At 40.5% G+C, this 16,753-nt stretch overlaps 1 protein-coding gene across 23 annotated transcripts in view; it reads left to right on the top strand.

Annotated features, from left to right (window-relative positions):
* Nucleotides 1–16,753, top strand: part of NRXN1 (neurexin 1) — a 680,000-nt gene that overhangs the window by 330,273 nt on the left and 332,974 nt on the right. For all 23 annotated transcript variants that reach the window (XM_061475305.1, XM_061475304.1, XM_061475274.1 and 20 more), the window contains one exon: nucleotides 288–407. In XM_061475305.1, the coding sequence (XP_061331289.1) occupies nucleotides 288–407 (120 nt within the window). The remainder of the gene's footprint in view (nucleotides 1–287; nucleotides 408–16,753) is intronic.

Genomic DNA, 16,753 nt, shown 5'->3' with positions numbered 1-16,753 from the left:
GATTAACAAGTAACCTGCAGTAAAGTTGACATTCCCACTGTACCTGGAAAAAACTCTGCTTCAGTTTGTGCATTCCTGTGTGTTTGACATATCAATCTTAAAGCTAAATCCAAACCACCCTTTTAATATTACATGCTGCTACCAAATTAGCGAGTTTATGTGCGTTTTACTTGGTAACTCTGCTCGTTTGTTTTGAGATGTTGGCAACTGGTTAATGTGATCGAGTGGGAAATAACCGCTTCTTTGGGAGGCAAAGTGCAAGTCCTTGTTTTGTATGTTCCCATCAGGCCCCAGCACAACATGCCAAGAGGACTCGTGTGCGAACCAGGGAGTGTGCTTACAGCAGTGGGATGGATTCAGTTGTGACTGTAGTATGACCTCCTTCAGTGGACCATTGTGCAATGACCGTAAGTACGCTAACAACGTGCTGATCTGAATGCTTGAGAGCTTGAAGGCGGTATTTGAAGCAAGTGTCTGAAGCTCTAGATTATTTTGCTATTAGAGATTTAAATGAACTAGCAAACTCTGTGCAAATCTGTAAGGCTTTTAGGAAGAGCATAGCTGAAATACGCAGTATGAATTTTGGACAATGTGCAGTATCAAGCACTGACAGAATTTAGTTCTATTACACTTGATTGCATGTCTAATATGCTGATGGTTACCTGTCTGAAATAATCCTCTTCCTGCATAAATGTTACAAATAGGGTTTTTTTTTCCTGCTTGAAAAATCCTTTTTACATTTTGTTATCTTAAGCTATATTGTAATTTTGTAGCATTATATCATGAGGGCTATAATTACTGTGAAACAGTTGACAAGGCTCATTATCTCCCTTTGTAGATTTCTTTAGGTGACACACTAAGCATGCCAATAATAAAAGCATGCCGAGTGTTTTAGCTCTTTTAAATTTCATCTGAATAAAACTACATAACATACACCAACCATCTGGTCTTTCAGGAAAAGCTTAAATGTGTCAAAAATAAGGGGCCTGATTCACCAATGTCATAAGCTAGTTTTATTCCAATCCAGCTTTATTGATCTAAATAGAATTATGCAGAAGTGAAAGGGGAATACTAATGCAAGAGCCATCATGATCCACAGTAATTGATTAAAGCAAGCTATTGAATTTTCTTTTTAATTCGTCACATTTGAAATATCTAAATGCTGCATTTATTTATATCTGTGTGAAGGTAAGACACTGTAAGGCTGTGTCATGGTTTAGCCCAGCCAGGAACCGGTGGGGTGGGGAGGAGAATCAAAGGCAAAGGAGATAAGAACAGGTTAATAATTGAAATGAAGTAGATAATATAATAATAGGAAAAAGAGAAGACTAAAATCCAAGTAATGCAAGTGATACAGAATACAGATGCTTAGCACTCACTGACTGATTTCTGGTCAGTCCCCAAGCAGCAATCTATCTCCATGCTCCCTGTTTCTGTACTGAACATGACTTTCTATGGTTTGGAATATCCTTTTGGCTAGTTTGGGTCAGGTGTCCTGTCTCTGCTCCCTCGTGGCTTCTGTGCCCCTCCTAAATGGCAGAGCATGAGACTGAAAAGTCCTTGATCAGGGTAAATGTTCTCAGATTAAAGCCAAAACACAGGACTGCACCAGCTACTAAGAAGAAAATCATCCCAGCTCAAACCAGGATACTAAGCGTTCTCATTTCTGTTTGTATGCATTTATCTGATGAATGACTGATGGTAGAGTGTGTCAGTATAACGCTCTCTGCCACCTCGTAGATGGTAGTCTAGTCAAGCATCTTTGATTTTTATGTCTGCTTAAGGTTCCACTCGACAGCAAGGTGTGCCTTTTTGGAAATCCCTAAAATACCAGAACAATTACAATCTGAAAAGCTTTTGGCTCAGATTATAACTAGCATAAGGCTAGCAAATGAATTATATGCAATAGCTAAATTCTTGAGGAAGTTCCACTTTCCTACTCTTGACTATGTTTGGAAGCTATGGAAAGGACTTAGTCTGTTTCCTTACACTTGTTGTCATAGTAGAAGTGAAATGTGGTATCAAAAACCTTCTGATAATTTGAGCAAAGGTTTGGGTGTACTTTATGCTTGTTTGCCCTTCCCGGCAATGTGAGTGATTAGTCATACTGCTAAACATGTATTTTTAAGGATTTCAGTCCCCTATCTGCTACAGGAGAAAAAGATTTGTTTCTATTTTACTTTTGTTATTTCTGTTCTTCTGTCATCTGTGAGTTCTTCCAAAAGTAACTAAAAACTATGAATAAGAAAATTATCTGTTCCACATCTAGCAAAGGAAAAACTGTACAGAAATTTGTCTTGGTAGGAACTGATGTCTGGACCTGGAACATTCTGTGAATTATTTTTTCAAGTGACAGTTATTGCATGAATTTGGCAAACTGATGAACTTAGGCAAGATATTTACTAACCTGTGAAAGCTCTTCTGTACGGTAACATAATGGACTACATTGCACACTATCAGATAATTCTAAATATACTATTTCTGATGATGGTAAAGAAGTACCTTTAGTGCATGACTGCCAAAAGTACCTACTTTTTCCCCAGATAAATCTTTCTTTTCTTAATGTAATTCTGTAACAAATGTGAAATATAAATTTATCCCAGATATGGGTGTTTTGTAATAGAATGCAGTGTCTGGTAAATATAGTATGTTTGGTTTCTGCTTTATCTTGACTCCTCAGATTAGTTCAGATACAAAAATCAGCAAAGCAAATCTAACAAGAGAGGGGTTTTATAATGATACGTGTGAGGGAAAGGAGGAGAAATGATGTTGTACTTTCAATGTCATCCTAGATGCTCCTGGAATGCTCTCTTTTGTGCTTGGAAGAGCATGACAGCAAGAGGAATGATGAAATGTTTTTAATATCTTGCATAGGCTGCGCACCACAGGTGAGGTGAAGCCAGGACTGCCCCATGCCAGGCATGACCAGCTCCAGCAGACACTACGCAAGCATGTCTGAGACTCTTGGCCAAGCTGGAGGCACCTCTGTGAAAGCACACATGGAAAGTGTCCCATTCTTACCAGAAACCCCAGACAGATGAAGGCGAAGGGAACAGAAAGCGTGAGAAACAGGAGAGGGAGCCCCGAGGTCAGACCAGGGGGAGTGGGTGAGCAGCTGAAGGGGGGAGTTTGGTCCTCAGCCAGGATTAACCCACCTCACCTCCCCACTCTTTTGTTCCACTGGCTCTTAGGGAGCGTATTTGAGTAGAAATTCCTGAGTGACAAAGTGGCTGAGGTGAAAAGGGACCTGTGGATACTATGTAGCCCAACCCCTCTGCTCAGAGCAGGGTCAGCTAGTGAAGGTTGTTCAGGACTGTGTCCAGGTAGGTTCTGAGTATCCTCAACAATGAAAACTCCACAACTGCAACATATGCCAGTGCTCCATCACCCTCACAGTACAAACATTTTCCTTATGTTCTAGTGAGATTTTGTATATTTCAGTTTGTGCCTATTGCCTCTTGTCCTTTCATTGGGCACCACTGAAAAAAATCTGTTTTCTTTACTCCCATTAGGTATTTTAAAACGTTGATAGGATCTCCACTGAGCCTTCTCTTCTCCAGGCCAAGCAGTCCCTGCTCTCTCAGCCTCCTTTCATATGAGAGATGCTCCAAGCCCTTAGTCCCTTTTGTGGCCCTTTGCTGGACTTCCTCCAGCATGCTCATACTGCTTCTGCACTGTGGAGCCCAGCACTAGAAGATAGTGCTGCAGATGCTTCTCAGCAGTGCTGAGGGGAAGGCTCACATCTCCCAGTGTTTCTGCAATGTTTCCAGCTGGGCAGGGCCCAGTGTATCCGGTGTGTTGGTCCATTCTTCCCAGGTACAGGACTTGGTCTTTTCCTTTGTTTTACAAGGTTTTTGTCAGCTCACTTCTCCAGCTTGTCAGCATCCCTCTGATTGGCAGCACACTCATCTGGTTTATCAACCACTCCTCCCAGTTTTGTATCATCTGCAATTTGCATAAATGTGCACAAATTACCTTGCTGCATCTGAGTTGATTCTTTCAGCATGTTTCCCATAGTAACCTCAGTGCACAAAGAGTTGATGTGCATCATTCCTAGGCTTTACAGTGTGAATGTTTCACGTGTATCATTCTTGTCTCTTAATCTCCAAATCAGAGTTTGGAGGAAATCATAGAGTCACGGAATGGGTTATGTTGGAAAATATAACAGAATTGTTTGGGTTGGAAGGAACCTTAAAGCTCATCCAGTTCCAGCCCCCTGCGAGGGGAAGGGACACCTTCCATTAGACTGGGTTGCTTCAATCTCCATCCAGCCTGGCCTTGAACACTGCCAGGGATGGGGCATCCAGAAAATACTGAAAGGAATAGTTTCTCAAAAAGTGTTCTAATACATTCTACTAATACAGTGTACAAGAAGTTTCTTTACTCTTTCCTGTAACAGCAAATGACTACTCCTGTGTTGTTCAGTGGATTATTCCAGATGAAAACGTGCACAGCTTAAAATGAAGATTTTTAAATCTTTTTTTTTTTTTTCTGAAAGCAAGCACCATGTGAGGCTGGTTGTTTCTCTCCCAGTCTGAGAGTGTCAGCTAGAGAGAAGGAGCAGTTCAGGGAATGTATTCCTACTGAAGATGACCTGGGCCAGCCAAGGGTAAAGCTACAGTTTTACAGCTGTAGTCAGGAACACGCAGAGTTCAATCCACAGAAGTTTTGCTTAGTTGCGAATCTCAATATTGCACTACAGTGAAGATGGGGTGCCTGCACACCATAAGCCTTCATGGTGGCACAGATGGGAACATCCTGTGCGCTGCAGGTTCCTTTTTACTGGAAGATAAGGCAGGGGAAGTTTTGACCCCAAGATGCTACACAGATTATAGTTTTCTCCTTTGATGTGATATGATACTTGCAGATTCAGGGCAACTGTGCTCTTGAGATGTGAATAGACAGAAGTGTTACGCTGATAAGTGCAAAGCAGACCAGTAGCAGTTGTTCCTACAAAATGAGGTTCTATAGAAGACACTACGAAAAGGACAGTTAATGCGTGTTCTTACAAAGGGATGGCCTCATGCAACTCCTCTGAGAAAATACATCATGAACTTTATAACTGTTGCAACAGGTTATGTAGTGAAAGCTATCCTCCCAGGGAATTCAGCTTTTTTTTATAATAGTAGGGATGAAAATTCCTCTGGCAAAACAAAACAAATCTGTAAGAGGTTATCTGCTTTCTATGAGTTTACATCTGTTTTTACTCAGCCAATCTTTAAGTACAGCTGTATTAGTGAAGGTAATAGCATGATTGGGGAAACAACTAGTGCTATTATGGCATAGAAAATAGCAGGCATAATAACATTGTCACATTACATTAGTGTAGAAATGTTCTGTGCTAAATTATAGGACAGCTTCAACACTGTCTGTCACTGTAAGGGACTAATGTAATGGTGTTGTACTTGTGATGGTATAAGCTAACACCGTGTCAACACTTCCATTAAAATCCATTTCTGAAGGGTTAGAACTTTACCATGCAGTGTCTTCTGATTAGGAATTTGACGTTCTCAACCACTGCAACAGAACTTTTAAAAAAGTTCTATTTTATTTTGACTCTCTATCAAGAAAAATCAAAAGGCCTCATTAAAGTGGAGAACTGCGTCAGTATTACAGAATGGATTTATGATATTTGGTTGCATTATAGAGATACTGCCGTTCAGCTAAGATTGTATTTGTAATGGCAGTTAGGTTTTATTTTAAATGTGTTTGGATGTCAGTAAACTAATAGTTGTGTATCGGGGTGATTTACTTGGAGATTAGACAAGGAGTTCAAGGAAGGCCTGCTAGGGAAAGAGGGAATCCACCTACCAAGGTGGAGAAAAAGCATCTTTGCCATAAGCTGGCCAACCTGGTGAGGAGAGTGGGAATAACTCACAAGGAAGTGAGGAAATAATGGACTTAATGTGATGGGAAGGTGTGGATCTCTGCCCAGGGACAAGTGATGAGCCAGGTGAGAGCTTACGGGTTAGCATTAGATGGCAGACCAACGTCTTAACATGATGTGATGGGTGTCTGCTACTGCCTGCCTGATGAGGAAGCCATAGATGAGGCCTTCTTCAGACGTTGAAGAAGCCTCATGTTTGCAGACCTAATGTGACTTGAATTAACCCTGTACCTGCCAGAGGGGCAGCAGCGCAGGTCACAGGCAGTGTGGGGGTATGTCTGCCGTGCATTTACTTGCTGACACAGTGGCTCAAAGGAGGCAGGCTGCTGGACCTCGTACGTGCATAACGGAAGTTGTGACGGTCACAAGTTATGGTCCATCACAGCTGCTGGCTCCGGGTTGCGATCCCGCAATTGTTGTTGATCCGGTTGTGCTCCGGCAGGGGGATTGGACTAGATGATCTTTCTAGGTCCCTTCCAATCTCTAGCATACTGTGATACTGTGATGGTCACAAAGTTCACGCTCTTGCCCGCAGCAGCACCACCGCGGAGCGAGCGGTGACCGGCAGGGGGGCACACCAGCGGTGGCGGCATCGCCCTGTGCGCGAGCTCCCTCAGCTTCGGGCGGCCGTTCCCACAGGAAGCGCGGCGGGAAGGGCGGGAGCCCGGCGGGAACAAGAGGAGAGCTGGGCCCGTGCCCACGGGAAAGGGCTCGGGGCTGGTGTCCTCTGGCAGGGAGCTCAGGAAACAAAGCCCTCTGCGCCGGCCAGGACGGAGCTCCCTCGTGAGCGGGCGTCTGGCTGTGGTGAGTGCCAGAGCCTGCCCGGGATGGCGGGGGTGGCTGTGTAGGGGTGGCCAGGCTGATGGCTTGCTCTGCGCGGTGGCGGTGCTGAGGGAGGAGGTGGAGCGGGTGAGGAGTGTGAGGGAACGTGAGGAGGAGATTGACTTCTCCCAGATAACAATTGGAAGGGTAAGAGGAAATGACCTCAAGCTGCACCAGGGGAGGCTTAGAGTGGAGATTAAGAGTGGTTTGTTCACCAAGAGAGCAGGTACTGGAGCAGGCTGCTGTGGGCAGTGGTGGAATCACTGTCCCTGGAAGTGTCCACAAACCGTGTAGGGCCTCATCTAAACCTCATGGTGGCTGGGGGAATGGTTGGACTAAAGGGCTTTTCCAACCTATCTGATTCTGTGACTCTAAGAAGGCCATTAGGGGTAGCCAGTGTGGACTTCTGAAGGGGAAATCACGTATTATTGAATGACAAAGGATTCAGTACTTAGGTTTTTGTCATTTTTTATTAAGCTTACAATCTGTGTCCTGATTTGCAGCCATGGTGAGCACTCAAAATTGGAAGCATGTGTCTTTTCAGAAAATCAAATCCTAATTATTTCAGATGGAACAGTGAGCGATGGATACTTTTGGTTGTTAGGATAGTAGAAACTAGGCACTGTAAAAATACATTAATTAAAGTTTATGGGTGATATGGATATTAGAGTATTTGACATTATAAAAATTCCAGGAGGACCTGAATGATTCTCTCCCCAGTGTAGTGTTTGGAGAGTGAATTAAGTAATATTGAGGTTATACTTTGAAATACGAAAGTATTAAATATTGAGTCAGCATTCAACTTCAGCAGGTAGTGAGGGGTTTCATAAACACCAACCTTCTTCACTGCAGAGCTCTGAGCAAGATGGACATGTCCTCATACTGACAAGAGTCTTATGCTTTGGGAAGGTGTAATTGGCAACTATGTAATAACACATAGGCTGGGAGGGTAATTTAATATTGCACACGGAAGTGTAGAGCTGGCTCTTCTTAGGTTTGCAGTGGTTTGTGTTTGATGTTATGTATGTGTATATGTTACATTCTGGAATGCAGAGGGTGATATTCACATAGTCTGTTTTCATTGTCAGTCTGGTATTAGAAAATGATGGGTTTAAATCATCTTACCACCTATATTTCTTTCCCATTTATCAATCATTTCCCATTGATATAACTGTTTCAGATACTGCATCTTTTGGTCCTTTTGACACCCAGAGTGTATGATCAGTCACAGTGCTACTTCTCTGAAAAGATGTATACAAAATAAGCTGAATTAAACCAGTCACTAAAAGCTAAACTAACCGTGTTCAAGGCCAGGTTGGACAGGGCTTGGAGGCAGCCTGGTCTAGTGGAAGGTGTTGCTGTGGTAGGGGTTGGAACTTGATGAGCTTTAAGGTCGCTTCCAACCCAAACCTGTCTGTGATTCTGTAACAGCTACTCAGTAGTACTTTGTAAAATAATACTAACTATTCCTGGCCAAGACTTAGCAGTTGCTAGCCACCAATGAACGTATAACATGCTATTAAGAAAGAGGGTAGAAGAATCCTCAGAGTACTTTAAAGCACATTTGATTTCCATCTCCAGTAGCTGAGAATTAAAAAATCTGTCCTGGATAACATACCAGTCTAACTACTTCAGATTATTATTTTGCTACAGAGACTCACAGTACACAGGAGAAATAAAGATAGCTGTGCACAAAATTACAATGCAGGGCAAGCTGCCGGAATGCGCTAATTGAGGAAACCTCAATTTGTTCAGCTTATTGTAGCCAATGTCTCTCTATAATGAATGCCTGGAATTTCTGGTGACAAATATCAGTGGCCTAATTTATATAAACTTCAAAGGAAGCAGGGCTTCACACACACAGTCTTGAAAGTGCAGAAATGTTGAGGTGTTTGGGAGAATTAGAAAAAACCTGTAAAAAAGAGCAAGGAAAGCAAGAAGTGTGCTGCCTGTGAGCTGTGGCTGTGGACCATGGTTCTTTTCTTTAATTTTTGTTTATATTGGGATCCTAATCAGGAGAGACTGTACCGTGAGCTGTCAGGGTCCTGTGGTGTTACTGTGGGAGCACGTGTTGCTCTAGCCAGAACTCTGGAGACTGATGCACTGATGACAGCAGTTTTTCAAAGTGTAGTCGCCCAGCTCTTAGCAGTGTGTTTTGTTTTTATTTGGGTTATTTTGTTTTCCTTCTCTTTCATACGGATTTTGTAGTATGTAAATTTTGGCCTTTCATTAAGATCTGTCAGTTTATTAATTGTGTAAGTTAACAGGCATGCTATTGATGACAGTCTGAAAACAAGTTTTAGGTTTTTTTCTATTTTGCATACAGATTCTGGAGTAGTCAGTCAGATGAGCTATCCATGCCTAAAATAGCTGAGTAATTTCCATTTTCTTTAAATACATTACAAACTATCCCTTTAGAAAATTAAGTTGACAGTGATTGTGTAAGCTCTTACATGTGAGAATATTTCTAGCAACCAATAAGAAGTAAAGTTTTAGGTGAGGTATTTGAGAAAGGAAATGCCTAAAAGGAATTTCAAGGTAGCCAGAATACATTGTTATAGTTGTAGCTCAAAGAGAAGCAATTACACAGCATTTCTGGCCTGTTTCAGAATATTAAAAATGGAACATAGTGTCAGAAAATTGCAAGCTTCTCTCTGCCTCTGGAGGGATCAAGGGAGTAATTAAATTGGATTTTGGTATGTCAATAATATCTTTGTTATTAATGGCATCATAATTTTGTAAATCAAATCCTAGAAGTGTTACCAGTGTCATAAAGGTGAAAATGATTAAGGGTTAATTAAATATATTCTCATGGAACTAAAATTGTTCTGTTGGGTGTCATTGGATTCCTTTCTCTAGAACTTTCAATTATTACCATGTAATAGCATACTATGTACAATTCAGGCCTGAAATTTGTGTAGCCAAAAGCTACACATAATAAGCATCTTGGGTGAGTGCTGTCACTGATGTTTCTCTCGGATTTCTCTGAACACTTTAACAATATAATATATTAAAATCAATTTTAGGTAACTAGTAGCTTTCTGAACAAGATTAATCACTATAGGTGGCACAGCCAGAGCAAAAGTTTTAGCTCTGTAATGGTGTCAGTTGTTTCTCTCCAACAAACCCAAAGAGCGAGCAATGAATGTTAGCTTTTTTAATAGGTGATAGCTGCAAGAGTCACAAAAGGTGAGAAAGAAGAAGAAAAAGCTTTCCCAAGCAGCATCTTCTATAACTCATAGCATAAGAGTAACTCAATGTGTATATAGGGAGTTTGGTAATAAATGTCTATTTTATGCGTAAGATACTTAAACACAATGGTGCTTCAGAAACATAAAATTATTCAGTCTTTCTAAAGTCTGTAGAACTGGACTTAGGTTACTAAGGCAACCTGATCTTCCTCAGCATGTATTCTGGCATGATGGATAGATAGGTAGCTTAGATTCAAACTACATACCTGTGAGGAACTGGTACACTCATTGCAAAATGAGATTTTGTTAATAGCTTGATACCATTTTCAGAGCCTTCTGTGTGTTCATTTTTGCCAGGTGCTGCAGGAAATCGTGGCAAAGCAACCTCTTCTGTTAAAAGCAGAGTAAGCAAAGCGAGCTGAATCTTATGTGGGTGAATCAAGGTGTTTTGGAGTCCAAATTAAAGAACTGTGTAATTCCCCAGAAGCTGAAAATGGAAGCGTGGACTGGGGTAATGGCAAAGCGCAGAGAGGGTTTATAATACTGACATTTTTGCAGCTTTCATGGTTTTGTGCCCATGCTCCAGGATTGATATTGTACCTAGTTTTGATCACTTTTGGCCTACCAGCTCCACCTCACCAGCAGTTAATCTGAATGAAACTTACCTGTTTTCTTACCACGTACATCCATAAGCACACTTACATGCTCAGTGTCACATGGGATGTTTAAGATCCTTAGTCTTGACTTAGGCTTATGAGTCTTGTGTTCTGATGTGTTTGGAAGTCTTCATAGCTATTTTCTGCTTAGATATTTTGGGAAATTGTGAAAGAAGGTAACAGAATCAATAATAACAGTATGAAAAATACGGATGGAAGCAGCACTCCTAGGGATGAAGGAATTTTAGAAGGGTTTAGTGCCTGGTTGCTTAATGAAGGCAACGGCAAAATGAAGTCCCAGCTTGAGGAAGACTACTTCATATTAAAAGCAGTCGATACTCAGGTTGGGTACTGAAAAGTTTGAGCTGTGGAAAAGAGGGTGAGGAACAGCTAATGCTCATGATGCTGTTTGGTGCCCACAAACCCAATTTAAAGTCTGTGTTAAGGATGCTTGTCAATTTGGTGCTAATTCTGGAGGAACGTTCATGCTGTTAAGTTTTATGCTATCACTCTTTGTAATGAAGCTATACTTTGAATTGAAAATAGGCATATGAAGAAGCACATCATTCCACTGTAAACATCCACACACTAAAAAAATCCATTTAAAATGCATGATATGCGGTATTCAATGTCAAAGTATATTAATACTTACATATACCATCTCTAAATCATCCAAAGCTCTGAGTCTGCTTTACAATATAAGGAAGTCCTCCCTATAGAATATATGTAGTTTTAAAATTCTCTCCCCTTTAAGCAGTGTAAACCTTAAGAAAGCTTCTAATCAGATCAATGGTCTGATATTTTCATTATATGAAATATTTCACAGAGAGCTCAGAGTACTTTGGGAACTTAACACTGCTCAGAAGTATCAGCTGTGGAGGACCACTACCTCCTATCCAGAGATCCTAAAAACAGGAGCTGAGTGTGCCCTGTTCCTCTGAAAATCAGCCTTTTGATCACTTACATGCTACAAATGTTGCTGTGTGTTGGGAAACAGAAGTGTACCTGTGCATACTGAAATAAGGCCAAGACAGATGTTTGCTACCAGCAAGCTGAAATTCAGTTACAATTCAAGTCTCAAATCATCAGTTGAATGACTAATTTGTATATGATGAAATCGAAAGTCATTGTACATGGTCCATATCATTTTCCCTCTCCCTCAGCCATTAAACCCAGTTATTGAAATTGAACCCGGAGTTTTTAAAAGTGCTTGGCATTCTTTCTACTCTTTTTCTACTCTCTATTCTGCCTTCTGGATAACCAGAACGTGGGTTCAGGTTGATAATAATAATGAATTTTCTTATGTAGTAATTGTAGGTTGGCTTTCTTGTCTAGTCAAAAATTCATCCGAATGTAGATTATAACCACTAATCCTGTAAGTGATAGAGGTTATATCTTTGCTCTTGTTAATTTGTTTCTTTTAAATACTCATGTTATTTGGTGTTTATTGAAAATAGCCTTTTCTTGTAACTTGATGAAGTGTGCTCATAGCAGCTGTCACCTATTTGAACTAGTTTTATTGCCAGCTTGTATCTCTGGTTTTGACTTTGGGCCAGAACTCTCCTGAAGAGAACCAGAAGCCCTACAACCCTTCAGTGTACAGGAGGAGCTGAAGGGCCTCCTTAGCCTTTCACCATTACATATTAAGATTAAAGCCCCCCTGCACTGTTTCTCCTTCAAGCAGTTACCTGCAGTACAGTGTACAACAGCAGTTACCCAGTGTTTATGGGAAACATCAGAACCCTGCAAAATATACTTAGGTTTTACTGTATGAGCAGTAAATTGGGCAGATTTTTTAAAAAGTAGATTTGCTGTGCATGTACAAAGACAACTGTCTAGCCCTTTCTCACAGGGTTCAAGACTGCTCTGAAATATCAAGCGTTGTACACATAAAGACCTGATATGTATATGGGCATCAGCTTGAGATTCCTATGGGTCCAGTTTAGCCATGGTGCTAGGTATCTGAAAACCTTCAGAAAATTTCAAAATCCTCTAATTTTAGCCAGAACTCCAAAGTCAAAGAATAGGATGATCAAGGGGCTACTTGGATATCTATTTGGTAATCATCTCCCACTTGCTCTTTTTTGGCCAAGTTCTGCTTTAGCACTGAGCTCCAATCTTTCCTGTTTTATTGAGTCTTTTCTGTTTTTCATCTGTGAAAAGGGTGGGGACACAATTTAATAGGCTTCTTTCTGTAATCCCTGGGGGGGGGGGGGGGTGTCCTTATAGCAGGAAAATATTCAAAATGATAGTATCTGTGTAATTGAATGCAGTACCAGGAATAAATGAAAACTGTTTCCAAATTTGCTGGACTAGTAGTGGCATGTCAGATCAAGTTCAGATACTTTCAGAAATGAGCAGATTTAATTTCTCTACAGCTAAGGCATGGTACTTTTTGGAAAAAAAAAAAAAACACAACATAATTTGGGGAAGATTTTACTGAGGAAATATAATCCTATTTGCCCCTGAAATTCTACCCCAAAGCTTTTATCTTTTTTTGCCACTTCTTGCTATCAGCATGTATTACAAGTGATATTTAACTTGAACTACTTAATGCAGCTTTGCTGGGATGACAGCCAGCTTCAGAGAAAGCTTCTGTAACCCCAACAAATGCACTGTGCTGAGAGATGATATTTTCAGAGATTAACCTTTTCCTGTGGGTGATACTGTATGCCAGACAACAAGCCTGTAATGGAAATGCTTTGTATTGTAGTTTCAGAAGTCTAGAAAAGGTATTTCTTGTAATTTTGACTATTTCTGCTTTGTTTGGGTTTTTTGATCCAGATGACCACAAGATAAATAAGTCATGTAAGGAATTGCTTCAGCTTGTTCTCAGCCATATTCTCTAGGAAGAATGAAGTCAGGATTAAGGTGTGTAATAGTTACAATGCTATAAAAAAGATTGTTGAATTAAGTGCTTTGGCCAGTGTCAGTTTTGAAAGCCGTAACTGAAGGGTTTTCTGTATGTTTAGCGCAGGAACAGTATCCTAAGGAGCAGCAGAAAATTCCCATAACACACTTCTAATGTAGCTCTACATAGAAATGCTCCCAAAATAGGAATTCTTTTCTTTTTTTTTTTTTTCCAAACTGCTGCTCCCATGTACCCTTTGAAATGGAGGTTTCAGTGAAGTGGGGATGTCACAGATATTTTTAAGTCATGTCGTGTTTTTCAGCATCACCAGTGCAACTGTGGTAGCTGTGGGGGCACCAACTGGGAACAAGTTTGAGGGTCTCTAACTTCTTAGACCAGCTCTGCATCCTAAGCCAAGATCTCGTAGAACTGCATCTTTAGCTTGATGTGCAATAAATAATTACTATTGGGAGGGGATGCTGGGAACAGTGATCTTTCTCAGTTTGAGCATAGTAAGTTATTGATGTGTAAATATTGATGGAGTTGTATGTTAAATACTTGTATGTTTTAAAAGTGGAACACATAAGAAAGAAGGAGTAAGAGGCAATGTAGAAGGCTGTAGGGAATGGTAACTTTGCATGTAGGTATTGGCAGTTATACAGCCTTAGGTCATAAATTCTGGACAATGCTGGGTAGTTTGAAGCAGAGTTTTAATCAGGTAAGGCATATCAGTTTTTAAGAATAATAGAAAGTATGGGGAAGAAATTCCATGGGATATCTATACACGACCATATTCATTACTATGTTAATTTAAACTGAAATCTGGACTGTTGAGAAGTACTTGTACACCAGTAAATACTAGTTCTCCCATGTAAATAACCTGAAATTCAATTTAACATGTATGTTTATGTGAGTAAAAATGTCAACAGGTACAAAATGATCAAAGTGTTGTTATATGAAGACAAAAACTTCTGGACTAATACACTCTCAAAGATAATTTAAATCCTTTTTTCATCACTATTAAAATACATTTGCCTTGTTTTACCAAAAAAGATTGGGGAAGGAAGTTCAAGCATGGTTCAATAATGAGCATTTTGGAATTTTTTTTCCTGTCTAATATTAAACAGGGGAAGTTTAGATTGGGTGTAAGGAGGACATTCTTTCCTGTTAAGGTAGTGAGGCACTGGAATAGGTTGCCCAGGGAGGTTGTGAATGCTCCATCCCTGGCAGTGTTCAGGACCAGGCTGGATGAGGCCTTGGGTGGTATGGTTTAGTGTGAGGTGTCCCTGCCCATGGCAGGGGGGTTGGAACTTGATGATCTTAAGGTTCTTTCCAATCCTAACTATTCTATGAGTCTATGATTCTGTATATACCAGTAATCCCCTTTTCACACTAAGATGCCAAGTTTCTGTTTTTTTTTTAAAGTGTGAACAATTTGTCTTTATTCCTGTTTCCAGATGAAAAAGCTATAAATCCAAAGATGAAGTTTAATATGAGTTTGCACATTGCAGATGTTTTAAGTTGTGTGAAAATGCAGGCATTTATTAGATGGACTTGCTTAACTGGGAAGATCCTTCATCTTTGTGGGCAAGGAGAAGTGATAAAAGGAGCACAGAAGAGATGTACAGCTCGGAGGTCCCTGAAGACCTTTAGGATTTAACCTTCATTTGCTTTTTAATCTTAGAATTCTTTATTATCTTGTGGAAGCATGTGGTTTGATTCTTCAGGTTGACGGGTGGTAGCAGTTCCATAATTATGATCTTGGTTGTATGCTGCCAGTGCGCAAAGGGGAGCCATGGTAATCCACTCCAGTGTATTTTCAGTAGCAGTTGCATATTGCTCATGCTTTTTGGTGTAAAACCCTCTGTAAATTGCTCTGGTGTGGTAAAGTTACTGAAGTTATACAAAAATAAACATTTTTAACTTCTGCAGAAAGTAGCAGAATCATCAGCCATCCTACACCACTCTGCCATAGATAGCAATAAAAATGTTTAATAGTCATGAAGAATACACATTCTCTTTTTTTTGCTAAGGCTTAGCTATTTAATATATAAATTATTTAACCTACACTTGTCCTTAAAATATGATCATGTCATCATTTATGTTCAGTTTCAATTGGCTTCTAAACAGAAAGCATTTAAAATGGTATTTGTTTCCATTGCCATATGTGCTGCAAAACTTCTATTTATTAGTATTTTTATTCCATCTGGGTATGATTTATCTCTTCCCTCAGCTTAGTAAACATTTAGGTAGTAATTCTCTGTAGATATTTATGACTGGACTTGGGGCTGTTTTCGAGTGCTTTAAGACCTTTATTTTTTTTTCCTCTTGGAGTGGCATAAAAGGGCCTTAAGTCAAACTGCAGCATATCTACAGGGAGCCAGAGTAATTACCTTAAGAAGATAGAATGCAACAGTGCTGTTGGAACTGGAAGTCTCCCCTCTGCCCCCAGTCCCAGGACGGCAAAACAAATGAAGAGTGTGCACCCAAAAAGGAAATCAGAAGTTTTCTTCTGGCTCTGACTTGATTGACCTGGGATGGTCAGTGGGATGCTTGGATACACTCCAGTGGTGATGAGGCCCTGTTCACTACCCAGAAGGGCTTTTCTGTCAGGATAAGTAGAATAGGTTGGGATTCGTTCCTATCAGATATAAGTGGAACACAAATAAACAAACTGTTCATCTAAGCTATGATTCTGTAGCATGCTGCCTGTTCATACTAATGTTTGAGACAGATATTAATGAATTTATTCATGAGGACATATGTGTCAATTCTGCAGACAGTGTAATAAGTATGCGGTGATGTTGTGGCTATCATGATTGAGTATCATCTCTGAAAGCTGTTTCTTTTCAGTGCAGATTTTTGCCCTGTATTTATGATATGGATAGTCAATTGTAAAGATCAGACTGAGAGCAATTTCTTTGATGTTTGTAAAAGCAGGAAATAATTTTTTACCTGTCTGAATAACAGTTTGCAGTGAGTAAATTAAAATGTTACAGAACGGAGACTGGCAATTATTGCCAGTTGTAACCTGAGTAGCAGGCTTTGATATTTGTATTCCCATGGGGGCTTTATTTCCTGTCTTTGCAACAAATAGCTCTTCATACAATCACAGAATAGTTTTGAGTTTGAAAGGACCTTAAAGCTCATCCAGTTCCAACCCCCTGCCATGGCCAGGGCCACCTTCCACTAGACCAGGTTGCTTCAAGTCCTGTCCGGCCTGGCCTTGAACCCTGCCAGAGATGGGGCAGCCACAGCTTCTCTGGGCACCCTGTGCCACGGCCTCACCACCCTCCCAGGGAAGAATTTCTTCCTGATGTCCATCTCAATCTCCCCTCTGTCGGTT

Source organism: Pezoporus flaviventris, unplaced genomic scaffold, assembly GCF_033815535.1.
Source record: "Pezoporus flaviventris isolate CSIRO_AGI_PZ_B2104156 unplaced genomic scaffold, CSIRO_AGI_Pfla_v1 ptg000083l, whole genome shotgun sequence".
Classification (NCBI taxonomy): Eukaryota; Metazoa; Chordata; class Aves; order Psittaciformes; family Psittacidae; genus Pezoporus; species Pezoporus flaviventris.
This window is presented reverse-complemented; position numbering and strand designations above follow the sequence as displayed.